General features: G+C 51.1%; 2 protein-coding genes across 4 annotated transcripts in view; one reads left to right on the plus strand and one right to left on the minus strand.

Annotated features, from left to right (window-relative positions):
- The window catches only part of CACNA2D4 (calcium voltage-gated channel auxiliary subunit alpha2delta 4), a 176,359-nt gene that overhangs the window by 36,131 nt on the left and 113,708 nt on the right, over window positions 1-26,520 (minus strand). The window lies entirely within an intron of this gene.
- Window positions 9-25,053, plus strand: LRTM2 (leucine rich repeats and transmembrane domains 2). Of its 3 annotated transcripts, XM_064155710.1 has the most exons (5): window positions 9-1,094; window positions 15,116-15,248; window positions 17,064-17,225; window positions 21,229-21,819; window positions 24,352-25,053. In XM_064155710.1, the coding sequence occupies exons 3-5, from the start codon at window positions 17,159-17,161 to the stop codon at window positions 24,804-24,806; spliced, it is 1,113 nt and encodes a 370-aa protein (XP_064011780.1). In that variant the 5' UTR covers window positions 9-1,094; window positions 15,116-15,248; window positions 17,064-17,158; the 3' UTR covers window positions 24,807-25,053. The 3 variants fall into 3 exon arrangements, with proteins under 3 accessions (XP_064011780.1, XP_064011781.1, XP_064011779.1); XM_064155711.1 differs by lacking the exon at window positions 15,116-15,248; XM_064155709.1 differs by lacking the exons at window positions 9-1,094; window positions 15,116-15,248 and adding an exon at window positions 15,274-15,372.

Below are 26,520 nucleotides of genomic sequence, written 5' to 3' on the forward strand. Positions count from 1 at the left end.
GTAAATCCTGTGCTTCAGATGGAGGAAGGAGCCACAAGCAGCCCTGCCCATGCTGTCCATTTGCATTCCCCACTCCCTGTTTCTGACATATTCCCATTTTCCCTCTCGTGCCAGCTGCTCCACTCAAAGTTTTACTTGCAGTCTCCTAAAAATGTTACTAACAAAAATTAAGTAAAGATTAAAGCAAACAGCAAAGCCAAAACCAAGGGCAGCCTGCTTATGATACTGGACCTGACAGAAGGGGCAGCTCAAGTGGCTCAGCTAAAGGGTAATTCTTGCAAACGTAAGCTGCCGAGGTCCTCAGCAAGCTGGAGGAAGGCAATGCAGGGGTCTGCTGTTGGGGAAGCAGGCTGCAGGAGCCCGCGGGAGAGCAGAGAGGGAAGCCTGGCAGCAGGGAGAGGGCTGGATTTAGGTGCTTATGCAGGGCTTGTCCCTTCTCCTTGTGTTTTTCTCTCCGGGTTTATTGTCATCAGCCATACCAGGCAGGGGAGAGATGGAGGGAGGGGAGGAGGCGCTCGGCATGGTGCCTCCTCTCATAACCTGTGCCTGACCAATCTCCCTCCCAAGGGGCTGCGAGAGCTCCCCCCGCCCCGCCACCTCCTCAGCCCTCAGCTCCCGGCACCCGGCGCGGGAGGGAGAGGGACTGACGGCAACTGCCCTTTCTCCAGGATGGGTTGAGAGAAACGAAACCCTCCCGAGCTCCTTCCTCTGGGTGTCTCGGAGCGGATCCTGCCTGCCTGCCTGCCTGGCGAGGTGACTCCCCGGCAGCGCCTGTGCCGCTGCCATCACAGATGTACCCCCAGCTGTCACTTGGCCACGCGCAGTCGCTGCCTCTCTCTCGTCTCCCTCGCTCCTTCCCTCCCCTCTTGTTTATTATTTGCGGAGGATTACAGCCCCTTTCCCACGCTGCCATCTCGCCGTGCGGCTCCGCTGCCCTCCACGCTGGGCGAGCGGCTGGCTAAGAGGGGCTCCTGCCGGCTAGGGTCCCCCCAGCGCCCGAGCCGGCGGCCGAGGGACTTTCTGCTTTGGGATTGTATCGGGTTCTCGGGAAGAGCTGCCGTTCTCACAGGAGAGTCCAGCCCAGCCCCAGACAGGTGAGTAAAGACGCCTCTCTTTTGTGTTCCCCCCTAACCTCGGCTAGGAGGGATGAGCGGGACCTGCCCGCAGGGAGCAGCTTGCCCGGGCAGCGCTGCCGAAGCGCCGCTTGCGCGGGGCCGCTGGGCAGCGACCTTCCCGCTAACGCGAAACGACATCCCCGCCACAGAGCCTGCCGGTGCTGGCTCCAGCACAGCTGCGGTGTAGGCAGCTGGGAGCAACTTCTCCCGGCTGTGCATGCCAGCAGTGCCCTTCGCTGCAGCACGGGCAGCCCGGGAGCAGCGAGGAGGCTAAGCGCTTGCTGTTGTGGTCGCCAAATACCAGGGCAGCCCCGGCGAGACCTGGCTTTTGTCGCCTCCTTGGGGGGGCTGCGAGAGGCGCCAGCATGTGAAGTGCCGCTCAGCTGACCCGTGGTGGCTTTGCTGGGCATCATTTTGGTCTCGGCTGTCTTAAGTGAGAGCAACCTAAAATGGAGAAGCGGGGACCAAACCCGAACGGGTTCAGCACTCAACGCACGGCTTTTAGGCTGGGGAGGTGTCTGTGTGTGAACGCCTGCGTGTGCCTATGTGCGATTTCACACACGAAGCCCACAGACGCGGCCACAGGACACCAAGTGAAGGACGCCATATCGCAAGGAGATCCAAAAATAAGTCCCAAGTTGCTTACAGCATCCCTGCAGGCAGAGAATGTGGTTCCCGAACTTTGGGATGGAAGGCACAGTACTGAGGGTAGGAGCGAAAAGCAGCACAGAGAAAACTTCCTATCCCTTTCCAGCCCTGCCTGGAAGGGAATGGGGAGAATAAGGTCTCAAAGGAGCTGATGTGCAGCCCCCTGTGGGTAGGCAGATATATAGGTAAGCAATCACATGTCCACGTGTGTGCACATACACATGTGTGTGCACACACACATGCATCCCACGCTGGGCATTCTGTGCCCCCTTCTCCCTCTGTGCTCCCTTCTCCCTCTGTGCCCCCTTCTCCCTCTGTGCCCCCTTCTCCCTCTGTGCCCCCTTCTCCCTCTGTGCCCCTTTCTCCCTCTGTGCCCCCTTCTCCCTCTGCCACTTCAGTTTATTGCTGCCACTGCGTCTCACGCTAACTAAGAGCGCTGTGCAAAATCGGAGCTCTCCTGATTTGGGAAGAGAAGATGTTTGCAGTTGTTGCTCCAGCTGTGTCATGACTGAGCCAGGCCTCAGGCCCAGCATGTGGGAATCTCAGGTAGCCTGCATGTTTCATGTCCAGCACACAGCACAACCCTGATGGCAACAGTCGGGAGCAGGGTACAGCGCTGCTCTGCTGCCGGTGCCTGATCTGCCACCCAAGGATGGAGGGTGAGATGACTGGATAGGGCTGGGTGCTAGGTTGGACTGGATGATCTTGGAGGTCTCTTCCAATCTGCTTGATTCTATGATTCTGTGATTTGGAGAAGGTCTGGAGTGGCTGCTACCACAGGGTATAAAGGAGACAGCAGGACCCTTAAAGGCACACAGGGATTTGTTATGAAGGTAGGGACATTTCTGGCAGTGCTGAGGAGAGGCTGCTCTTCTGGAATTGCAGACCATTTTCCTTCTGAGCCTTGTCACTTGGTTCTGTTGGGGGGCAGGGGGTGGATCTTCCTCTGGCTGCTGTGGGCAAGCAACATTTGCAAGGGAATTATTCCACATGAGCGAAAGGCTTGCGGGAGTTGTCTCCCTGTCAGACATCAGTGCAGTCTCTGCTAGGGCATCTTGCCTGCTTGGAGGAATTCTGGCAAATCCTGAGCAAAGAGGCTGCTTTGAAAGAGAAAGGGGGGAAGCCCTCTTATGTAATTTTGACACCACATCCCAGCTTTACCTTTGCCTCCAGCAAAACGAATGCTGCACGATAGCAAGGTGCATTCCCAGCCTGGATGTCTTCATGAACTACTCCAGCTTCCTGCCTTTCCTCCAGCTTTGCTAAACCTGAAGCAGAAAGGATTTTTTCCAGGCTCTTCAGCATCACAGAAGCCTGGAGAAGGCAGATGTGTCTCAGCGGAGCTGAGAGAACCAGCAGCAGTGCAGGGCCATGAGAATACCTGGACAGGAGCATCCAGGGAGCAGCAGAGGCTGGAATGGGATTGAGACATGCTCCAGCCTGTGGGAGGGCATTTCTGGGCAGCTCTTCAGTGACTCTTCAGCACTTGCCTGTTGCTTATTCAAAAGAGAGACCAAGCAGTTTCCTTCACTTGCCATGTTTGGTTACAAGCAGCTGCTTACACTACTTGACATCTGTCCCAGCCCCGGGTGGCTCAAGCAATAATTCAAATTACCATACTGGGATGCTCCTGTCAGCTGGGTCGTGCTCCAGAGTGCCACACAATGACACACACACTCCAGTTCTCAGGGAGAAGAGGCTGGAGCTGGAGCCCTTGACTGTATCTTTCCCTACTGCATGGAAATATCTTGTAACACAGATCTTCCTCCTGCTGTTGCTTTACCAAAATGCTGTCTCACCGAAGTGCTTTGCGTGGCTGAGGTCATGCTAACAGCAATAGCAATGACTTCCCCCACCCCAGTAAACCAGTTCAGTTCCAGGGTGAAGAGATGGGAGGAAAAGTTGCTCCACTCGTGAGGGCTGTGCTTACATGGACAAAGCCAAGGAGCTGAAAGTTAGCAAACGCTGGGATCTGGAGCAGCATGCCATCTGCACTGGGTTGCAGCCCTGACTGGCAGGATCACATGCTGTGTTTTCACATGCTGCCTCGTTTGAGGCACCAGCTACACAGCACTTGGGAAGTGAAGCAGGGGGCAGGCATTTGGGGTTTCATTTTTTTTTGGTACTGCCAAGTGTGTGCCTGCTTTATTTGTTTACTGCCTGCCACCCAAGCCCTGCAGGCAAGACGTCATTATTCATTGTCTTGTGGTGTTCTGAAGATGTTTGCTGCTGCTACAGCTGCCTCGTAGCTGATGATAGAGAATTTATGCTCCTGATGATGAGGCAAGACAGAGTGGTTATTTCCCTTGCTTCTGAGGGCAAAAGAGACTTCCCCTTTAGCCACATGGGGAAGGAGCAGCAGGTAGAAGAGCAGAGCCTTTGGGGTCTGAGTGCCATCGAGCCCTTGAAAGCACAGCAGTTTGCTGGTGAGGCTGCCAGCATTTTGCAAACCAGCTGTGAGTGCTCAGCAGTTCTGCAAAATGGCCCCTGGGGGCCCCATGCTGAGCACCCACAAAATGAGGAAGGTACAGCCTGTGGCCACCTCTCAAACCCATGGTTTAACCTTTAATGCTGACCATGTTAAAATAGCCTTAGTTATTACAACATACTCATTGTTAGCTTGAGAATCATAGAATCAGTCAGGCTGGAAGAGACCTCCAAGCTCAGCCAGTCCAACCTAGCACCCAGCCCTATCCAATCAACCAGACCATGGCACTAAGTGCCCCATCCAGGCTTTGCTTCAACACTTCCAGGCACAGTGACTCCACCACCTCCCTGGGCAGCCCATTCCAATGCCAATCACTCTCTCTGACAACAACTTCCTCCTAACATCCAGCCTAGACCTCCCCTGGCACAGCTTCACACTCTGTCCCCTTGTTCTGTTGCTGCTTGCCTGGCAGAAGAGCCCAACCCCACCTGGCTACAGCCTCCCTTCAGGGAGTTGCAGACAGCAATGAGCTCTGCCCTGAGCCTCCTCTTCTGCAGGCTGCACACCCCCAGCTCCCTCAGCCTCTCCTCACAGGGCTGTGCTCCAGGCCCCTCACCAGCTTCATTGCCCTTCTCTGGACACCTTCCAGCACCTCAACATCTCTCTTGAATTGAGGGGCCCAGAACTGGACACAGCACTCAAGGTGTGGCCTGAGCAGTGCTGAGTCCAGGGGCAGAATAACCTCCCTTGTCCTGCTGACCACACTGCTCCTGATCCAGGCCAGGATGCCATTGGCTTTCCTGGCCACCTGGGCACACTGCTGTGTCCTTTGCACTGCGTATGTGAAAAGAAATAATAGGACTTGCTTGACTAAGTCAAGGCTTGTGTGGTATTATGTATAGGCAAGGGGCTGAATTATGGTGCTACAGCTATTAGCTCATATTTAAGTGCTCAGCTTTGCAAGGCAAACAGCATCTTTTGTAACATGGCAATAAAAGAAGGAAAAGAAAATGTCACTTTCTGAATCTCTCTCTCTCTCTCTTTGTTTACTGAATGGCAAAAGAAGAGCCTTGCCATTATTGATCAACTGCAATGCCACAAGACCCACCACAGAAAGGTGTGAGACCTAAATTTACAGTAGGGCCACAGAAGTCTGAATTTCACAACTGCCTGCAAGCAAAGGCTGTTACTTTGAATACAGGACCTTGCCACCATGCTCCTTCTCACTGCAAGGAAGATGGGAAGCTTCCTTCCCCATGGACTATGAGAGGGAATAAAAAAAGTGGGACCACATCTGGAAAAGAGTTATTAGTGGCAATTTGATTTAGCACTCACCACTGGGGCTCTCCTCCCACTCCTGGTGAGGCTCTCTGCTGCTGGTGCTTCCCAAACCAGGGTGTGCTGCTGTGAGGTACCTTGTGAGGGGGCAGAGGAGCTGAAGGGGAGCCCTGCTCTGCACACTATTTTCATGTAGTGATTTTGATGGAATGAGCATGTTGCCATGCCTGCATCTCTTCTGAGGCAGCAAACCCTCCAGAAAAATAAAGTCACATCAGATTTTAAGACCTTGCCCAGCCTCAGCAAGCTCTGCAGCACGAGGCTGTGATGTGTATGCTAACTCAGATGCATCCAATGATTCCTGGCTGGAAATCTGGATTGTGAGAGCTGTCACTACATCTTGTTGAGTTGTGGGCAACGTTCCCAGCTTCTGAAGACTATAAATGTGTCCCAGAGATCCTCAGGCACCTTTGAAGATGCAGGCAGCAGCCTGGATTCCATGTGGTTTGTGTGGACTTTATGGCGATGCCTCTCTTAGATGCTCTGAGAATGTGATGGGGGCAATGGGAAAGGGGAAGAAGAGCTCCAGACCCTCTCATGGGCAGCAGAGCCAACCTAGTGCCACAGTGGCAACCAAGTGAAGGAGATCTGGGCAACTGACAAAGGCAGAGAAAAGTCTCCTTCAGAGTTCAGTCTAAGCTCATCGTGTGCGAGCAAGGAGAGTCAGCCTCTCCTTGGGACATGTGCCAGGAGCTGTGTGCATGCTGGGTCACTGATGCCCTTATGGTAACAAATGAGAGGATTTTTGCTGCTGGCATCTGCTGCTCTGCCTCATTGCTCTGTGTGCAGCCAAGAGCCCTGCCCCTGTGAACATACTTGGGGCACTGGCTTGTGAAGTGAGACAGCAGTGAAGTTTTTCCCTTGGCCCAACCTCTTCTGTATCCTCTCCATCCTCCTGTTCCAATTGCTGACCCTTGCAGCTAGAGAGGTTGGCAGCCAGGGAAGGGAAGGCAGGGTGCTGGGTGAAGAAGACACAGAGGGACTCTAGGCAGCTTAGAATCAGAATCATATGGAATCATAGAATCAACCAGCTTGGAAGAGACCTCCGAGATCATCCAGTTAGGTAGCATTGGCTACCTTCATCCCATTGGCTTCTCTGCCAGAAGGAAGAGGAAGAGTCAAAGACTAGGGAGGCTTGGGGTCCTGGTATGTTTCAGAATAGACTGTGGCAAAAGGCAAAGTCAGTTCTTGGGCTAACACAGACAGGAATGATGGCAAGCAAGCAGATGTGGGACGTGTGCATGGGATCACCCAGGCTTGCATAAGCTCACCTAATTCTAGGAGTGAGGAAGTACAAGGAGAAAGACTTCTGGCTGTAGTGCCTTGGCCCTCATAAGACATTACAAGGATTTCCTGGTATTAATCTGGAAGCCCCTCAACTTGGCAGTCTGACACACTGACAGATGTCTGGCCTAGCACTCCATGGAACTGTGAACTGAGAGCTCATATTGACAAAAAAGCCTTTGCATTTTCTTATCTTGCTGCTAAAATTGATGCACCTCCATTTACTGTGTGTATGTAAATGTATCTCTCATCTCAGAGAGGTTGGCACCTTCCCTCTTATGGATCTGCTGCATTCATTGTCCCTTATAAGTGACCCAGGGAAGGAACTGGATCATCTCAAAACTTCCCAGTCCTCAGGGAATCTTTCACAAACATGGGCCCATACATAGCCTCCTTTTTGGGCACCACTCAAATAAGAGCAGATTCATCTGGGATCTGGAGCAACATCCAACTAAGAAGCCCAGGAAATACCTGTGTGTGGAGTGGGGAACGAGTACCACAGAACTAGGATTCTCCCACCAAGCTGCCTTCTCTGCTTGGAGCCTCTCTTGGCAGTGTGCCACTCCTCCACACCCCCAGGATAGGCTTAGCAGGAAGGGGGGAGAGGCATTCACTGAACTGAAGGATGCTCGGAGGTGTGAGGGAGGAACTGAGAGTAGAAAGGTGCCTCCCTTGGACCTGCCGGGTCAGGAGCAGCCGCAGTCCTTTGCCGAGGGGCTGAGTGCAAGGATTAAGGACACAAGCTACAACTGACAATGGGATTAGCCCCTGCAGGAAATTAAAGTTGTAGAGAAGGCTCTTCACAGCTGAGAGAAGGAGAAAAACTGGGATCTGGATTAGAATTGGCAGGGCTGGTGACAAGCTACCACCCACAACCAACTGTTCCCAGCTGGATCTGAAAATGTTATCTCAGTCTTCACGTAGAATCCCCCTCCACATCTCATTCAGTTACCACTTTTTTTTTGCCAGCAGTGTGAGAAGAACAAAAACACCACTCTGTGGCAAGGAAAAAAAAGAGGAGGAAACTGGGTAGCCAGCTCACATGTTCCTCTCCTGAGCCCTTCTCCCACTCCCTCACCCGTGCCCCTCCTTGCTTGGAGAAGATGCCGACACACACGGCTGGATTTCTTCCTGCCAACTACCCCCTCAGCTCTGCTCCTGCTGCTGCTCTGGGCCTCCTCCATATGCCACACTCTCGCTGTGCTGGGGCTTTCCTGTCACTCTTTATGTTGGGTATCCCAGTCTTCCCCACCTGCTTCCACAGCTTCCCAAGGAATCCCACCTCTCCACAGCTGTTTAGGTGTTTCCCGGCGCTGCCTTCCTTGGTTGCCTTTTGGATGCTTTGTGCTTTCTCAGGGAGTTAGATGAGAGCTGATGTCCTTGGTATTTTGAGTCCCTTCAAGCCTTCTGAGTCTTGTTATTGTGCATTGGTCAGGGAAGCTTGGCATGCAAGTAGTGTTTGCTGGTTAAGGGATGAAGAATCAGGAAAGCTGGCTTTCTGGGCCTGTTAGGAAACTTTGGGAAAGCCTGACCAAAATGCCTTTATTCTGGGTCACTTTGATAAGCCCTACAACCATCTCTGCAGGACAGAAGAGTATTTACAAGCCTAAGTGATCCACTGCACTTGACAGCTTTGAAAATCTCCAGCGGGGAACTGATGTGGGCTCCTAATGGAGTATCAAGAGCTGTGCAGCTGAAATTTAGCCAGCCAACCTCAGCAGCCAGTTTTACCTCTATCATTATTTACCCTGCAATAAAATGGGGATAAAGTTGATGTTTCTTGAAGGGGGCTGGTGGGGGAAACATTTCCTTAGCACTGATCACATTTTCCTTCTAGAGACTTGAAGAGACCTCCAAGCTCATCCAGTCCAACCTAGCACCCAGCCCTAGCCAATCAACCAGACCATGGCACTGAGTGCCTCATTCAGGCTTCGCTTCAACACCTCCAGGGACAGCGACTCCACCACCTCCCTGGGTAGCCCATTCCAATGCCAATCCAACTCTCTCTGTGAAGAACTTCCTCCTAATATGCAGCCTAGACCTCCACTGGCACAGTTTGAGACTGTGTCCCCTTGTTCTGTTGCTGGTTGACTGGGGGAAGAGACCAACCCCCACCCTGGGGGTTTATTAGCATGTGCTCAGGATTCATCAGTGTTGTGCTGTCATAATCAACAGGAAGCCTGCTTTAAATTCACACTAAAAACCCAAGTGCAGAAGGAGCAATGCTATCTGACTTGCAGGGATCGAGCCCAGCTAAGGAAAACATCACCTACAGTTGTAAAGCAAGCAGAAAGCATGCAACACCCACTTGGCATTGTGAGGGACTCTGCCACGTTCCTGACTTGGTATGAATTAAAGCCTGACCCTGTTCTCTGAGATGTGAAGAGGTCAGGAAGCTTCTGAGCCAATGGCATCCTGGCCTGGCTCAGGAACAGTGTGGGCAGTAGGACAAGGGACGTTATTCTGCCCCTGTACTCAGCACTGCTCAGGCCACACCTTGAGTGCTGTGTCCAGTTCTGGGCTCCTCAATTCAAGAGAGATGTTGAGGTGCAGGAAGGTGTCCAGAGAAGGGCAACAAAGCTGGTGAGGGGCCTGGAGCACAGCCCTATGAGGAGAGGCTGAGGGAGCTGGGGGTGTGCAGCCTGCAGAAGAGGAGGCTCAGGGCAGAGCTCATTGCTGTCTGCAACTCCCTGAAGGGAGGCTGTAGCCAGCTGGGGTTGGTCTCTTCTTCCGGGCAAGCAGCAACAGAAGAAGGGGACACAGTCTCAAGTTGTGCCAGAGGAGGTCTAGGCTGGATGTTAGGAGGAAGTTGTTGTCAGAGAGAGTAATTGGCATTGGAATGAGATGCCCAGGGAGGTGGTGGAGTCGCTGTCCCTGGAGGTGTTGAAGCGAAGCCTGAATGAGGCACTCAGTGCCATGGTCTGGTTAATTGGCTAGGGCTGGGTGCTAGGTTGGAATGGATGATCTTGGAGGTCTCTTCCAACTTGTTTGATTCTATGATTCTATGGAAGGAAAACGTGATTGGTGTTAAGGAAATGTTTCCCCCCAGCCTCCTTCAAGAAACATCAACTTTATCCCCATTTTATTGCAGGGTAAATAATAATAGAGGTAAATAATAATTGCAGGGTAAATAGTAACAGAGGTAAAACTGGCTGATTCTATAAGCCAGGAAGTGCTGGAGATGAAGCCCCCAGCTAGTTAGCTGGGAAGCTGACTAGGGCAGTGACACACACTCTGTGTGTCTGCAGTGTTGCTGAGCCTGGCTGCCTCCTCTGGATGCTCTGCTGTCCAAAAAAAACAACAAAAGAAGACTTGCTACTAGGACAAGGTGACCTCTCATCAGCAATAGTTTGCTAGATTGACCTGGGCCTCTTAGGGCACCAAGAACAGGCATCACCTTCACGTCATCTAAACCCTCTTGTGGTACTGCCAGGATCAGGATTTCCCCCAAGGAATCATCAGCCAGGTCACTTAAATGAATTTCAGGCATTGGAATGAGCTGCCCAGGGAGGTGGTGGAGTCACCCACCCTGGATGTGCTTAAGGGCCATTTGGATGTGGTGCTTAGGCATATGGTTTAAGGTGGATCTTGTAGATTCAAGATCAGGACTTGGTGATCCTGAGGGGCTTTTCCAACCTGGATGTTTGTGTGATTCTGTAATTGAATCTGCTGTAATGATAGCCCAAGGCTGCCATGTCTCCCTGCCCCCTTCTCCTGCAATAAATGCATCACAGAAACAACAGAAAACAGCTGCTTGGAAGAGACCTCCAAACTCCTGCAGTCCAACTTTGGACTCAGCACTGAAAGGTCAACACTAAACCACTTCCCTAAGTGCCACACACTGCTTAAACAACTCCAGGGAGAAACGAACATAGAACAACACATTTTAAACAGTGGACTCTGAGGTACCTGCATTATGGGTGATGGCAGTGAAAAGGAATCCCAAATGCAGTGAGAGGAGTCAAAAAAGACAGACTCCTTAAGGTGTCCTTCATGCTGTCCCTTCCTCTTCTTTAAAGTATCCTACTTGGTGTCCCTCACTCTTCCTTAAAATGTTCTCCTTTGTGTCCCTCACTCTTCCTTAAAGTGTCCTCCTTGGTGTCCCTTACTCTTCCTCAAAGTGTCCTCCTTGGTGTCCCTTACTCTTCCTCAAAGTGTCCTCCTTGGTGTCTTTCCCTCTTCCTCAAAGTGTCCTCCGTGCTGTCCCTCACTCTTCCTTAAAATGTTCTCCATGCTGCCCCTTCCTCTTCCTTAAAGAGTCCTTCATGCTGTCCCTTCCTCTTCTTTAGTGTCCTCCTTGGTGTCCCTCACTCTTCCTTAAAGTGTCCTCTTTGGAATCCCTTCCTCTTCCTTAAAGTGCCCTCTTTGGTGTCCCTCACTCTTCCTTAAAGTGCCCTCCATGCTGTCCCTTCCTCTTCTGCTTTCCTGATAAAGGCTAAAGCAATTCAGGACTGGGAAGTGGAAAGGGGCTTTGCCATCACTCGACAAGGAGGGTGTTGGGGAGGGATGAGTGCCTGTGTGCACTTGCTGTTAATTTCTGGCTGGCATCTGTTGCAGCCTCTGTTCCCTACCCTCTTCCAATGTAGGTCACCCACATGCCCTGCCAGTGCTCGTAAGCCAGGCTGTTAACCAAGTCTGATCCCTGAGCCATGATCCAAGGGTTAGCAAAGAGGACTAGGAGAGATAATCAGAGACAGAGGTTGCTGGGCTGTGCTTCTGACTGGGACTCATCCTGGTGACACAGTCACTTGTCTCTCTAGCCTCAGTGTCCCCATCAGGAAAAGGGGATATCTCTATCCTCCTATCTAGAGCAGAGCCACTGCTAGCTATGACCTCAGCCTTGGCTGTGGAGGTCATTAAACACAAAATCACATCACCACCACCTACAGCTATGGTAAGAGCCATTCAAAAAGCAGATGGAAAGCTTTGGATAGAAGGTGTCAGAGAATTGGGAAGTGTTACTAAAACAGTATGTGGATGCAGTAAACTGAAACCTTCCCCACCCTCACATGTACTCCTTGGGTCCTGACTTATGAAAACTAAGGCTTTAGAGTGATACTGCCAACGTTAGTGGTGTCTGAGCAGGGAGAAGCACAAGACTGTGATGGTGCCTGCTGGAGTTTTTATGCCCTGGGAAGTGCAGCAGAGTCATGACAATCTCTTCAGCATCCCCCTCCCAGCAGTAAAGTTCCCTGCTCCAGCTAATTAGGGGAATCCTCATTAGAGAGTTCTCTAGAGTCTGACAGCAAGCCAAATGTCCAAGTGGCACTTCAGCTCAGTGTATTTTTGGCCACTGGAGCCCATGGGCCAGAAATGGATGATTTCATTCTGTTGCTTTGAGCTGAAACTAAAAAAGTTGCCTTTTACTGTCCTATATCAAAGGGCAAGAAGAAAAGGCCATTGCCAGCCCCAGAGGCTGCTCTGCTCATTTCTCCAGAATCTGGGAAAAAAAGATTCAACTCCAAGCACATGGAAGGAAGCTCTGGAAACCAAGCCCCATGGATCATGGGGCATTGGGCTGACATGTTGCTCCAGGGAGAAGGAATCATCTAGTAAGCCTGGAAGAAAGACTAGCACCTGGTTTGTGGAGTCCTTGGGTGACTTCAGAGCAATGGGGATCAGCCTTGAGCCCCAGACCCCAGGCAATGCCATGCCAGTTCTGAATGGATGGCACAGAGTTTCTCCTCTTGGGCTGGGGGTGCAGGGTGGGGCACTCCTAGGTTGTATTGTCTCAGTTCTGATTTAAATGCCCAGAGACTCAAATATATTTGATAGAACCAATAACAGTTTTATAGAGTGCCCTTCCCTCTCCCCCCCTTCTTTCCCAAAAGAAAGGAATTAGATGGAGAGAGAGGAAAAGGTTAAGCACACCCAAATAAATCAATCTCACTCTGATTTGAAAGTTAAAAAGAAGAAAAGTTTAACAATAAATTCAGAAGGTATCTGAGGTAGGGAAGTTAGAAAGGTAGAGGGAAGGGGAAACAAATACAAGATGTGTAAATACAACCAGGTTTTTGATGGCAAAGGGTTTGGCTGCCTCGTGGGTGATGGCCACGTGGTAAACCAAAGAGAACCAGGAATAGGATGGTGATGCTGGTAAGCAGGGAGGCAGAGAAAGAGAGAACAGGACCCTCCCTTGCCTTTATAGATCTTCAGACAGGAAGGGGGAGAGGGCTAACCAGGAATCACCTGGTGGTGTCCAGTCTTACCCCTGGGGAGGGGTCAAGACCACCTAGGGTCAGGTTCAAGGTCACTCCCCCTGGAGGGTTAACCCTGTACATAGGTCTTGCAAAGTCCTCACTGCTGAGAAAGATCCCAGCTGTCAGGCTGAAAGCATCCAGCCAGATTTGGTGGTGCTCTGGAGAGTCTCGAGGTGTGGGGAAGTGCTAATTGCCCCAGGATTAGGGACTTCCCAGTGCTGCACTGGCAGTGAGACCAGCTGGCCTGGCACTTTGCAGAGCAGAGGGCACCTCTTGGGCCCTAGTAAAGCAGCTAAAGAAGTCAGAGAAGACCTTTAAAAAGGAAAACTCTCATAAATCCTTCTTGCTCTCTCCTGGCTGTAGGATGTTGATCACCAAGGGTCTAACATGCTTATGGGCAATAGATGCATGCAAGAAATTGTTTGCTTGTTTTCTGCATGGCTGGAATCAAAATTTCTCCATAAACATACTTAGAATCATAGAATCAAGCAGGTTGCAAGAGACCTCCAAGATCATCCAGTCCAACCTAGCACCCAGCCCTAGCCAGTCAACCAGACCATGGCACTAAGTGCCTCATCCAGGCTTTGCTTCAACACCTCCAGGCACAGCAACTCCACCACCTCCCTGGGCAGCCCATTCCAATGCCAATCACTCTCTCTGCCAACAACTTCCTCCTAACACCCAGCCTATACTTCCCCTGGCACAACTTCACACTGTGTCCCCTTGTTCTATTGCTGGTTGCCTGGGAGAAGAGACCAACCCCACCTGGCTACAATGCCCCTTCAGGTAGTTGTAGACAGTAATAAGATCACCCCTGAGCCTCCTCTTCTCCAGGCTAAACAACCCCAGCTCCCTCAGCCTCTCCTCATAGGGTTTATGTTCCAGGCCCCCCACCAGCTTTGTTGCCCTTCTCTGGACATGCTCCAGCACCTCAACATCTCTCTACTTCTCCAAGGTCTAAATGCAGGATCTGCTGGCTCCTTTCCTGACTTCACCAGCCAGGAACCTCTAACTATTCTATAGCTCCTGCTCTGCCACCTGAGCATCTGTTAAGCTTGGAGAAGCAGGCAGTTTTGTGCAAGATATGGATGTTGATAAACATGGGTCACAGAAGAGACCCTGCTAGGTGGACAAGCCTGACTCTGTGCACAGGTTTGCAGCTCTCTCTCTGCATAGGTAAATGAAGACAGCTGCTTTTGAGTCTTAGGAACCTGTGTGCGAGTGCATGAAGGGTGGCTGCTATCTCTGGGCTGGGGAGAGCTATGGGTGTCTGACATGCTTTTAAAATAAGCTTAGCTTTATCCAGGCTCCTCCATCTTGGTGCATGTTGCAGTGCAGGAGACAGCATTAAAGCCTGAACAGGTGTTAATCACTATGCACTGTAATAAGTTCTAAACATAGGGAAAGGGCTTATTTATACACCACTGCTCCTCCTACCCTGCGCTCCCTGCCTCAGCTCCAGCTCTGCCTGACAGAAAGCAGCGTCCCTGAGGCTTTGGAAATGAGTGCACAAGCTGGACTTGCCCTACCAGAGCAGAAGGGGCTAGAGATAGAAACCCTGACCCTGCCACCATCCTTGAGCCCAGGTGTGCTGGTCCTGCTGCCAGCCCCTCACTGTCACCTGGGGATGGAGTGGCTGAATTGCACAGAGCGGTGAGCAGGGTAGGGGAGACACCAGTCCATGGCTTGAGTGGGAGCCCCAGCTGAGGAGAGATCTCAGAGGGGAAGCCATGTCAGCAAGCACCCAAGGAAGCTGTTTTGGTTTAGGGTTTTTTTGGGGGGGGGGTTGTTTCTTTTTTATAGAAGCTTAGCCCCCCTGATTGGAGCCAAGCCAGCTGATACAGATGGGGTGTTACAAAACAGAGCCAAAAGGCAAGAGCGCAAGGAACAGAGCTATCTATAACCCTGACAAAGTTAGATGGAGTGAAGGTGGGGAAGAGGGAAGGAGGGAGCGTGGCAGGCAGCCCCTGGTGCTGAGAGCAAGGACACAAGGATTGGGCAGCAGGATTTGGAGCTGAGCGGCGCTCGACGCCCGCTATCCGGCGGGCAGATAAGGCTCTGTGGCTGTCAGCTTAACTCTGCCGTTTGTTCCTGTGCTGTAGGGAGTTAAATAGAGCACACGGAAAGCCTGCTGCTGGGGAGTGAAAGTCAAGGAGGGAGAGGGAAAGAAGAGGCTGTAACTGGGCAGTGCCCGGGGGAGTCGGGTGGAAGTGGCTGTGGGCAAAGCCCCTCCAGGTAAGTGCTTGTGGCTTTTCATCCTCCTTGTTGATACTGACATCCAGGGACAGGAGACCTCAGGGGTGACATTCAGAATGGAGATACGGTATGGGGGATGCCGAGAGTCTTCTTCTCAGCCAGGGTGAGTGCAAGCACTGAACGGGGACAGCGATTTGTTGTGAGTTCTCCCTCAGCGGGGGGCTGCAGGGACAGGGCTCGATTTGGGTAGGGAGAACCTGCAGCAGCAGGTGAAGGTTGGATCAATTTCAGTGCCACGGGAGGTATGAATCTGTTTGCTGCACTGGCATTCGGCTAAATGATCGCAATAGCCTTGCAAAGGGTGCTAGTCCGGGCACTGGACCTGCTCACCTTCCTCACTGAGATGCTAATGTAAAGATTTCCTGGTCGTTCACATTCCCACATGAAACAAATCAGCCGTGGGGACCTGGGGGAGGGGAGGCAGCTGGCACACGGGTGGGGAGAGTGTCCCGGTGGGATGTGCGGCACCCAGCTGAAATAATGGCAGTGGATGCTGCCAGAGCCCCTCGGAGGGGACGGAGGACGGTCTCTTTCTGTACCCTGGTTGAAATGTACCCATCTAGCTGCTGCTGCAACTGTGGGCGGCACATCGGAGAGCAAGCAAAGGGGACGGAGGGTCCACAGTGTCTCTCCTTTCCTGCTTGTCTGTATCCGGAAGGGAAGTGGGAAGGAAGTTTGAACCTGTTGTCAGTCACTTACTGTCAGGGGAGAGTTTATAGTCTTTGGGTTTCTGATTAGATGGAGCATTTTTCCTTCCTCTGATTAAGATGTAATTCCTCTCCTTTCAACACTCCCCCTCAGTCTCCCCCACCCCAGGTCCTCCCTTCTCCTCCGAGGCTGGCTCACTCCTCAGCTCCTGCAGTTGCTGCAGCGTGAAATCCCCAAGCTGAAGCTGTGCTCTGCTCAGCCCTGCTCTAGCCACCACATCCTCTCCCCCTTAAACCAGAAAGGAAGCCCTGCTAGAGAACACGGGGCAGAGAGAAGCAGCTTGAGAGCTGCTGGTGCCCAGCCCTCAGTGAACCTGAGCTGTCCATCACGGAGAGCATGCACAGGTGCTATCAGCCTGCATAAAAGCAAGAGGGAATAGGCTGGAGTCTGCTGCCCCGGCAGTGTCACCTCAGCAATGCATCAGGCTGCCCTTGAGCATGAGGCTGGCACAGCCAGGGCAGCAGGCCCTTCAAGCACCAGCTTCTCTCTGGCACTGGGGTGAATCATAGAATCATAGAATCAACCAGGTTGGAAGAGACCTCCAAGATCATCCAGTCCAACCTATCACCCTGCCCTATCCAATCAACCAGACCATGGCACTAAGTGCCTCATCCAGTCTTTTCTTGAAGACCCCCAGGGATGGTGCCTCCACCACCTCCCTGGGCAGCCCATTCCAATGCCAATCACTCTCTTTGTGAAGAACTTCTTCCTAACATCCAGCCTATACCTACCCTGGCACAACTTGAGACTGTGTCCCCTTGTTCTATTGCTGGTTGCCTGGGAGAAGAGGCCACCCCCCACCTGGCTACAGCCTCCCTTCAGGTAGTTGTAGACAGTAATAAGATCACCCCTGAGCCTCCTCTTCTCCAGGCTAAGCAGGCCTTATTTCTGTACCGTGAGGCTCAACATGAATTAACTTGTGCCTTCATCACGCTGTGCCTCTTGAAACATCCTTTATCTGTCCTCCAAAGTGGAGCTGATGCCTCAAAGGCAAAACTCTAGTTGAGGGAAGTGAAAGGACAGCACAGAGTTCGACACTCGGCACCGAGGGAACTGGAACTTATCTGCTCTGCTTTCCCCAACCAGGACCTGGCAGGCAGGCTACAAGATCACTCCTCCTGCCTTCGGGGCTGTGTGCCAGGCTGGCTGGTGGATGTGAAGACACGCTGGAGAAGACGACAATGCTGCCTACAGCTTCTGGCCACCGGTGGAGAAGCAGATTCCTCATGAGGTGGCAAGAGGCTTGCCGTAAGTAATGCCTACTCAGGTACTAAGTATGGTGATCCTGTTTGTCAAGGGAGTGGAGAGAAAATAGGTCACATCAGGGTTAAGAACAGGGGAGAGGGACAGCTAAGAATGGAGATGTTTGAACTAATTCCTGATTCCTTTAGAGGCCAGGCTAGCTGGGAAGGAGAGTGAGATTCTAAAGCTGAAGATGGGCTTAAAGTGGGACAGTGAGTGATGATTGCTTCTGAATTCCAGTGGGTCTGACAGGTGAGAAACAGCAAGACAGATAACACTGCACAAAAATCCACTCCAAACAGGTCTCATATAGGCATCCCAGAAGCTGCAGATTCCTCTCTGTGGTAGGAATTTATACACAGGGTGCTGAGCAAGGGTCACAGGTCTTCAAAAGTCCTGACAGGTTTTAGAAAGGAATGCAGGATGCAAATGCAGAATTCTCCTGCTGGGCACTGCCACATGTAGTGAAAATCAAGGAGCAAATAAAGAAGATCTCTTTTAAATGAAATTGTAGAAGTTCACAGAATCATAGAATCAAGCAGGTTGGAAGAGACCTCCAAGAGCATCCAGTCCAACCTAGCACCCAGCCCTATCCACTCAACCAGACCATGGCACTAAGTGTCTCATCCAGGCTTTGCTTCAACACCTCCAGGGACAGTGACTCCACCACCTCCCTGGGCAGCCCATTCCAATGCCAATCACTCTCTCTGCCAACAGCTTCCTCCTAACATCCAGACTAGACCTCTGCTGGCACAACTCGAGACTGTGTCCCCTTGTTCTGTTGCTGGTTGCCTGGGAGGAGAGACCAACCCCTGTCTGTCTCTTCTGCACAGTTCAGCCTGCACATCTTCCCAGTGGGCCAAGGCATCTGTGACAGTATCCCTCAGTACAGAGCAGAGACTGCTAAGGTGATGTGAGGCTCCAGGCAGTGTCCCTGAACTTTGGAGAAGCATCTGGAGCCTGCAGCAGAGCAAAGGGAGCACCTGGAGCATGTGCATCACTACTTGCATGCCTAGCGTCTGACCAGGTCTTGCTCCTGCCCCTCGATCAAATTTGGGGCTGCTGTTAAAGAAGCTGGGGGGAATAATTTCCTTTTCCAGGAGACAAGCATCTTTGTAATCCATCCTCACCGACTAGACAGCTATAGAAATTATTTATAATGAATTCCACTGAGTCTTTACTTAACCTGATACACCTGGATCAGCTTTCTGCCACCTACTAGAGACACCAAACACCCTACAAAGTAACTTCATCTCCCCCTAACACTAAGCCCACATATTACTCATCCTTCTACAGGGCTGGAAAATAGCTTCAGGTTCTGCCTATTGCTTCCTTGCTTCTCTTTCCCTGTAGAGCTGCATCCTAATCAGCATGATGAAATCCTTGGTCTCATCTCACCTCTTGTAGAGACTGAAAATTAAATCAGCCCTTCTCTCTTTTATTGTAGTAAAATATTTCCAACAGCATAAAGAAACGTCTGTGCAACAACAAGACATTTTCTGGCATGCTCTGCATGGCTGCAGAGACTTGGCATGAATCCTGTTCCTGAACATAACCACAGCCAGCTGCCTGAGGCTTTGATCCTACCCAGCCACTGCCAGCACACTGGCGGCACCTCCTAACCACCCAGTCAGGGCCAGTAGCAGGTAGGCATTTTGAGAGCTAAGCCCTGACCAGACTGCCACCTGTACAGCATTACACACAGCCTGCTCTTGCCTTTCTCAGTGTACAAAGCAGATAAATGTTATCTCATCATCAGAGCTGTCAATCTATTATTAATAGTGTACCTTTGTTAAGCATCCAGGAAAAGACAGGGTCACTTGAGTGACTCATGGCTCTCTCCTGTGCCCATTCTAGCTCCTGCTCTTTTCATTCTTTCCCTACAACAAGAGCCTGATGTATTTTGAATGGACTTAAATATCAGACAGACAAACAGTACCTGCATTCTGCCAGCCTGCAGGCTCTGATCTGCTCTCAAGGCAGTCTCTGCTGTTGACCCCAATCTTTGCACGACAAGAAAGCAGAGAGGAGCTCACCATAAGGATCCATGACTACCATTAAAAAGCACATGGATTGGCTGTACCTAGCCTGAGTTACACCTGAGATCTCAGCTGCAGGACAGGAAGGAATTGTGACAGATGGATGAAATCAAGAAGAGCTGAGACATTCTCTCTGAACACTTATCCTTTGGTCCTTAATAAAGCCATAGAGCTTAGGTCATATGCATCCAAACTGTGTCGTTCTCCTTAGCCTACCAGGCCAAAAATCCACCAGTGCCAACAAGGATTACTGGGAACACAAAAAGGCTCTATGCAGGGTTTAAGTATGAAGGCAGCATCACTGACAGAAGCCAAGGTGGTATAAAAAACGGGCTAGAGATCAGACCAAGCTCTACAGAGTGGCATGAGGCAAGAGAGGAGAAGTGTGGCTGGCTGCAGAGCCCTTCCAAGCAGAGCTCCTCCAGAGCATGGGTCTCCACCAGCTCTGTCTCCTATGGCAGTCCTTTCACAACTCCTGTGGTGTTAAGAAATGAAAGACCTGCTTGTTCATTGCTTGGAAGAAAGAAAAACACAGGACTGAAGAATCTGGTTTCCAGTCCAGGAAAGAATGGCAAGACAATAAATGCATCCCCTTCAGCTACTCTTCACCTCTAAAAAGACATTACCCACTCCAAGTGACTGCATTATCTGAAGCAAAGGGGTGAAGGGAGAGGACCAGGCATGGCATAAAGACAAACCTGCTTTGGTTTGAGTCAAAAGCTCAAGCTTGTCACCTTCAAACCCAGCAAGAGAGCTGAATTTGCTTCCCACATTGAAGAGACTCATCTCAATTCCACGAAAGGAACGAAGACAGAGAACGCAAATGTTTTACACAGTCTGCTTAAACACAACTCCCACTCCTCTAATGACAGGAGGCACAAAACTTTCCTCCTTGTTGCTGATGTTTCTTTGGCACAGAAATGAGAGTTTGAAAAGCCCCTGGTTCACAGGAAGGGTTGATAAAGAGTGTCCTGATACCATTCACAGGCTCTGGACTCCTGTCTGCAGTGGTGATCCACAACAGCTCTGAAAAATATTAGTTTGTGCATTCTCCAACACTACTTTAAAGACATTTCAGGAGAAAGGGGATCTGTGCTAACCTTTTTCTTAGCACCTGTGTTTCTTCAACCACCAACCTGCGATTTCCTCCAACCTCCACTGCCAGGGGTGGTTTTGGTCAGAGGAGATGCTTGTGGAGCTACGCTGTGACATTCAGAAGCTATGCTGAGAGCAGTGGCAAGCATTGCATGTCCAGTGGCTTAGGATCTCCTCCTTACTTCTTAACAGCTTTCTTGGTCATTCCTTTGTGATGTAATCTAATTAATTACAAAGCCTTTCCTCATCAGCCCCATGCCTGCTGTGGCTATGGAAAGCAAACAGCACCCTGGCTGAGGGGCTCGCTTAGATCCCAGTCTGGTCTGTCGCAGAGGCTGGAGTTCAAACTACAGGAGTACAACTGAGATGTAGGCTGCTTTGTTTTCATTCTTCTTAAAAGCTTTTCATTAATGTGTCTATTTCTGAGCTTCTTAAATATATTCCAGTCCCTCCTCTCCCAGCCCCGTTTAGAAAGAGCTGTCCTTTATCAGAGGTGACACTTCCCACTGCGATCTGTTCCATTCACCTCTGACAGGTGCCAGTGCTCCAGTATCTGGCAGCCAAGTCCTCTGGGATTGCACTAATCTAACTTCCTTGTGGAACTGGAAGGATATTTACTCTCTTGCTCATGGAAGACAAAAACAAAGCTAAGAGGAAAGTCCTGCTGCCGGGGGGCAGCTCAGCAAGGTGGGGATGTAGCTGTGAGGAGGCTCATCACGCTGCAGGGCACTGTGGCAGAGTTCCACTGTGAGGGTTGTGTTGCAGTCATAGCTGTGCTCTAGTCAAAGGTGGGTGAGGATGGGAAAGCACTGCTGAGGATGGGAAAGCACTGCTCTAACACATGCACTCTCTCTCCCCTGCTCTTCACCTACCAGTGCTTGGCTGCTGGCTATCGCTGTGTGCTGCTGAGTCCTTCTTTGCTTGTCCTTCCTCCTGCAAGTGTAACAGTGGCAACCTGGAAGTGGACTGTAGCGGCTTGGGCCTCTCTTCCATCCCCTCAGACATCCCCACAAACACCAGGACCTTCCTCTTTCTCAACAACAAACTCAGCATCTTGCCAGGAGCAGTGTTTTCCAACCTCTCTGCCCTGCAGAGGCTGGATCTATCCAACAATTTCTTGGACCAGCTCCCTCAGAACATCTTCAGTGACCTGGGGAACCTCACGGAGCTCCAGCTGAGGAACAACAGCATCCGGGCCTTGGACAAGGACCTGCTCCAGCACACGGCCCTGCTGCGCCAGCTGGACCTCTCCATCAATGGCCTGGCCCAGATACCCTCGGGCATCTTTGACGACCTGCCCGCCCTCCGCTCCCTCTCTCTCAAGTCCAATCGCCTGCAGAGCCTGGACAGGGTGACCTTTGAGCCACTAACCAGCCTACAGCAACTGCAAGTTGGGGATAACCCCTGGGAATGTGACTGCAACCTCCGGGAATTCAAGCACTGGATGGAGTGGTTCTCCTACAGAGGTAGGTGCTCAGGCAGTGGGAGCCAAGTGTTGCTCTTCCATGGAAAGACAGACAAAGGCAGGCAGCTCAGAAGCAAAAGCAGATCTACCTGTCAGGTCAGGCTGATCTGAATGCCAGATCTTAGCCAAGGAGCATGGAGGCTGTGTTACAATGGGAGGAGGCAGTTTAGTGCCATTACACCTTCCTGCAGCAACACTGCCAGGCTGAGAAGTCCTCCACAGCCTCACATCTTTTATTTCCTTGTTTAGTTTCAAACTTGAAAGATGATGGTTTTTTTTTTTCTTGGCAGAGGAAAGGACTTTCCTCAAAGAACAGTAACAATTTAAGATTACAAGTTCTCTTCACCCCTTTCTCCAGAAGAGAAGAAATTATTTGCACACCTGAAAATAACCATCCCATTCCAGGGAGGACCTTAGCACTCTCACAGCTACCTGAAGGGAAGTTGCAGTAAGGTGAGGGTCAGGCTCTGCTCCCAGGCAACACAAGAGGGCATGGCCTGAAGCTTGTGCCAGAGGAGGTTTAGGTTGGATATTAGGAAGCACTTCGGGATGGAAAAGGGAATTAGACATTAGGATGGACTGCCCAGGGAGGTGGTGGAGTTGCCAGCCCTGGAGGTGTTTAAGGAGAGATTGGATGTGGCACTTGGTGCCATGGTCTGGTTGATGTGGTGGTGTTAGGTCATAGGCGGGGCTTGATGATCTCAAAGGTCTATTCCAGCCTCAATAATTCTGTGATTCTCTTAAGCTGGGAGAAGTAAAAGCCAAGTTTGGCTGTAAAGCACTGGGTTTGCTTTCAGCAGATGACCCATAGGGAGTGGTGCCACTTAGGAAAAATGACAGGATCACACAATTAACCAGGCTGGAAAGACCTTTGAGACCATCAAGTTCAACCTATTACCTAACATCTTATAATTAACTAAACCCTGGCACCAAGTGCCACATCCAGCCCCTTTGTAAACACCTCCAGGGATGGGGACTCCACCACCTCCCAGGGCAGTCCATTCCAATGCCAATCACTCTTGCTGTGAAGAACTTGTTCCTAACATCCAGCCTAAACCTGCCCTGGTGCAGCTTGAGACTGTGTCCTCTTATTTTGTCACTGCTTGCCTGGCAGAAGAGATCAACCCCACCTGGCTACAACCTCCCTTCAGGTAGCTGCAGACAGCAATGAGGTCTCCCTTGTGACTGATATTGGCAAACCCAAACCAAAGCTCAAATGAACATGTCAGGCTGGCTATAAAATTGGCATTTCAAACAGAGCACTTTTGGGAGGTGGCAAGTTTATATTTGCAGCTTCTCCTCAAAATACAGAAGGCTGGAAAAGTCCCTATCAGTTAGCAGAAATGCCGACAGGATGAGATGCTTTCAGGGGCTGCAACTTCCAAGAAAGATGGCACATTTTACAGGAATGCTGATGGAAGGCCTGACCTTCTGCTGCTGGAGCCAATGAGTAGGAAAGGCTCTCAAATCACATGGATAGCAACAGTCAGCTGTCACATCCCTGCTGCTCGCAGCCATGCTGCAGAGAGATTATCCATGCCTATGGCTACACTGCAGGCTGAAAGATGCATTTGGGTGAGCAGAACCAAACAAGCGTAGGAGTGCCATTTTCCTCTCTCTCTCTTTTTTTCCTTGGCCTTTTCCTTTTCCCCTTTAATTTGTTTTCTTTCTTGACTTTCATGCAATGGAAAGCACACAGAGTTCATTTTGCCTTCCCCCCCCCCACCAAAGAAATTGCCCAAGCTCGCTCAAGCATTTGTTTCAACATCTGTCACTGTGTTCCCAGAGTGGGGATGGATCAGTTGTTAGAAGATGGGACTGGGTGTCTGTTGTTATTTTGAGAAGGTGCAGCCTGGTCCTAGCTTTTTGCTTTAATTGCTCCTTTTCTGAAATGGTTCCACTGCCACTTACATAACTCACTAAACAGTATGAGGCTGACTTCACAGCCAGCTTCAGAGCGCTGTCATGGCTTGGCCTGAAAGATGTCTTCTAGGTAAGTATCATGCACCATGAACTCTACTATTAAATCCAAGCTAGAAGAGTTCCAGACAGATCCTGTGGTTGAAGCTGAAAGCATGCAGAATGTCTCCAAGTTTTGTAAAGATACCTCATGAGCTCTTTCTGCCCAGTGTGTGGGAGGCACAGCCATTCCCCCCTCCCTCTTTGATAAGCACCATGGATCTGGCAGGACATGGTGGAGGGGAAGGTCTGCTGCACCTCCTTGACTTCAGTGCCAACTTTGAACTCTCGAAACGTTCTGCACTAGATCACAAATACCTTATGGGGACAGGAGAAGCTCTCTGAATACTCTCTCCATTCAGAAATGTAGGAGAAGTGACATTTTCAGCCCCACTGCTGGATATTAAACCAGTTCCCCACTGTATAACTGTAATGCTGCTATGCCTGAATTATGTAGGGCAAAGCCTTAGCAGGTGTGAATGGAGTGACAGGAATTTGCCTCACTTGAGGATGACTTGCTGTCACTGTGTCAGGATGAAGCTGTGGTTCACTCCTGTTCTATCTGTTGGGACAGGTGGAAAAATCGACCAGCTGGCATGCACCCTGCCCAAGGAGCTGAAAGGGAAGGACATGCGAATGGTGCCCATGGAGATGTTCAACTACTGCTCCCAGCTGGATGATGAGAACAGCTCCACAGTGCTGGACAATACTGGCCCACCCTGCACTAAAGGAAGCCCAGCTCCTACCAAATCTAAGTCTGGTTCAGAAGCAGAGGTGGAGCCCAGCGTGGGCTGCCCCCAGAAGCAGCGGTACCGGCCCGTCAGCGTGCGCCGCGCCATCGGCACTGTGATCATCGCAGGGGTGGTCTGCGGCATCGTCTGCATCATGATGGTGGTGGCAGCTGCTTATGGGTGCATCTATGCCTCCCTCATGGCCAAGTACCACCGGGAGCTGAAGAAGAGGCAGCCACTCATGGGTGACACAGAAGGTGAACACGAAGAGCAAAAACAAATCTCTTCTGTGGCATGAAACTCTTCAAGGAAGGAAAGGACAGCAACGGACAAAGGTACCTGAGAGCAGTCAAGCATGGGGTCCTCCCGAAATACACCTCCACAGACAAAGAGACTGTGCTATTGCTCCACTCACCCAAGTAGTGCAACATGCTTCTGGGGGGGTCAGGGCACCTGGCTCAACTTCTGTTCCTCTGCCCCAGGTCCATACTGTGCCCTTTCACCCTTGGGCCCTCTCAGACAAATAAAGTAGAGTCAGACCTCGAGTGCTTGCTGTGCCTCATACCCTTGCACAGAGCTTCCCTCACATGCCTGCTGTGGAGTCAGCTGGCACCTTCTGGGAACCTGTGTCGTCCTCTCAGCTTCAGTCCTGAGTCATCCTGTGCCCTTTCCAGAGCCCTCTGCAAACAGTGAGAGCAGATCTGTGAAAGTCCGTGTGAGGAGAACACCAGAAGAGTCCACGTCTCGCTGCTAGGGTCACTGCTGCTGTACCACAGCAAGTTACTCCCCCTGCTACAAGTTCATGTTGCTGAGAGCACATTGGAAGGGAAGAAAGAAGGTCCCTAGGGGATGACGACAGCTAGGAGGAGATTTCCTTTCTCACTTTTAAAGGTGAAAAGATACCTGTATCACTCTAACATGCTCCAGGGAACAGTGGCCCTCTTTTTGGTCCTTGCCAAGTCCAAAGCTGTGAGCTCACACACACACACACACACACATAACTCCCTGCAGAGACAGAGACACAGCCTTCTGCACACACACACATTCTGAGCCCAGCACGCACAGCCAGCCAGGCACCCCACCTATGCATGCAGAGCCACATGTGTGCAGCCTGCTCTGCCTTCTGCACACAGCCCTGAGTGCATTCACTCACTTCACCTCGCTCCCATCACGAGTGCGTCGCACCCTCTGGTCCAAACCAAACACATGCACCCTGCCACTGAGGAGCCAACAAAACCACCTCAGCCCTAGTGCAGAGCCAGTAGAGACATGGGCAGAAAAGGACAGAGAGAGGCAAAGTTGCTGAGGTCATAGCATGAGTCTGTGGAAATGAGTACACAGCATGAAAAAATTAGTGTGTGTTCTTGTTTTCTCTTTCCTGTCTTCTAAGATAAATGGAGGGAGTGAGGAGCTGAAGCCTCCATTTAGAAATGTTTGATTGGCACAGCAGAAATGGGTCACAGGGAAAGACTAGAGGAGGAAATGGCTTAACAGTCTCAGCAGTGTAAGCCATTCTGAGGAGCAGTGTGAGCCTAGGGGAAGGTGGCAGGAGAAGACACACAACCAGAGAGCTGTGGTTGGCAGAGGGGCAAGCGTGATGCAGCTGAGGTGACTGAAGAGAGAGGGCACAGATCTGGAGGGTCTTGAGGTGAAGGCTGAAACTTGGACCACAGTGTGGCACAAGTGGAAGAGGCTGGGAAGGGTCTGTCACAGTAGGCAACACATCCTGCATACACTCTCCTCACCATCACCACTGTGTTCACTGCCACCCAGAGCTGCACACGAGTGTGCCCACAAGCAGCTGCGCACACTGCCACTGTCACGCAGGGTGACTTCCCTCGAGACTTCAAAGCCCTCAGACTGCAGTGCCTCCTATTTGCTCTTTCCAACTTAACAGGAAAAAAAAATTAAAAGGGGGGGGGGGGAAGAATGAAAGGAACTCAACATAAGGCCTCATTTTGTATGAGTGGAAGTGGGATAAAAGGCTGTCTCCAGGGGAGAGCGCACATCGC

Source organism: Pogoniulus pusillus, chromosome 15 (genome assembly GCF_015220805.1).
Source record: "Pogoniulus pusillus isolate bPogPus1 chromosome 15, bPogPus1.pri, whole genome shotgun sequence".
NCBI classification, from domain to species: domain Eukaryota; kingdom Metazoa; phylum Chordata; class Aves; order Piciformes; family Lybiidae; genus Pogoniulus; species Pogoniulus pusillus.

Coding starts and splice junctions, on each gene's coding strand:
- LRTM2 (XM_064155709.1), top strand. CDS start 15,339: ATGGGGGATGCCGAGAGTCTTCTTCTCAGCCAGG. Junction 15,373..17,063: donor GAGTCTTCTTCTCAGCCAGG/GTGAGTGCAAGC, acceptor TTCCCCAACCAG/GACCTGGCAGGCAGGCTACA. Junction 21,820..24,351: donor GGAGTGGTTCTCCTACAGAG/GTAGGTGCTCAG, acceptor CTGTTGGGACAG/GTGGAAAAATCGACCAGCTG.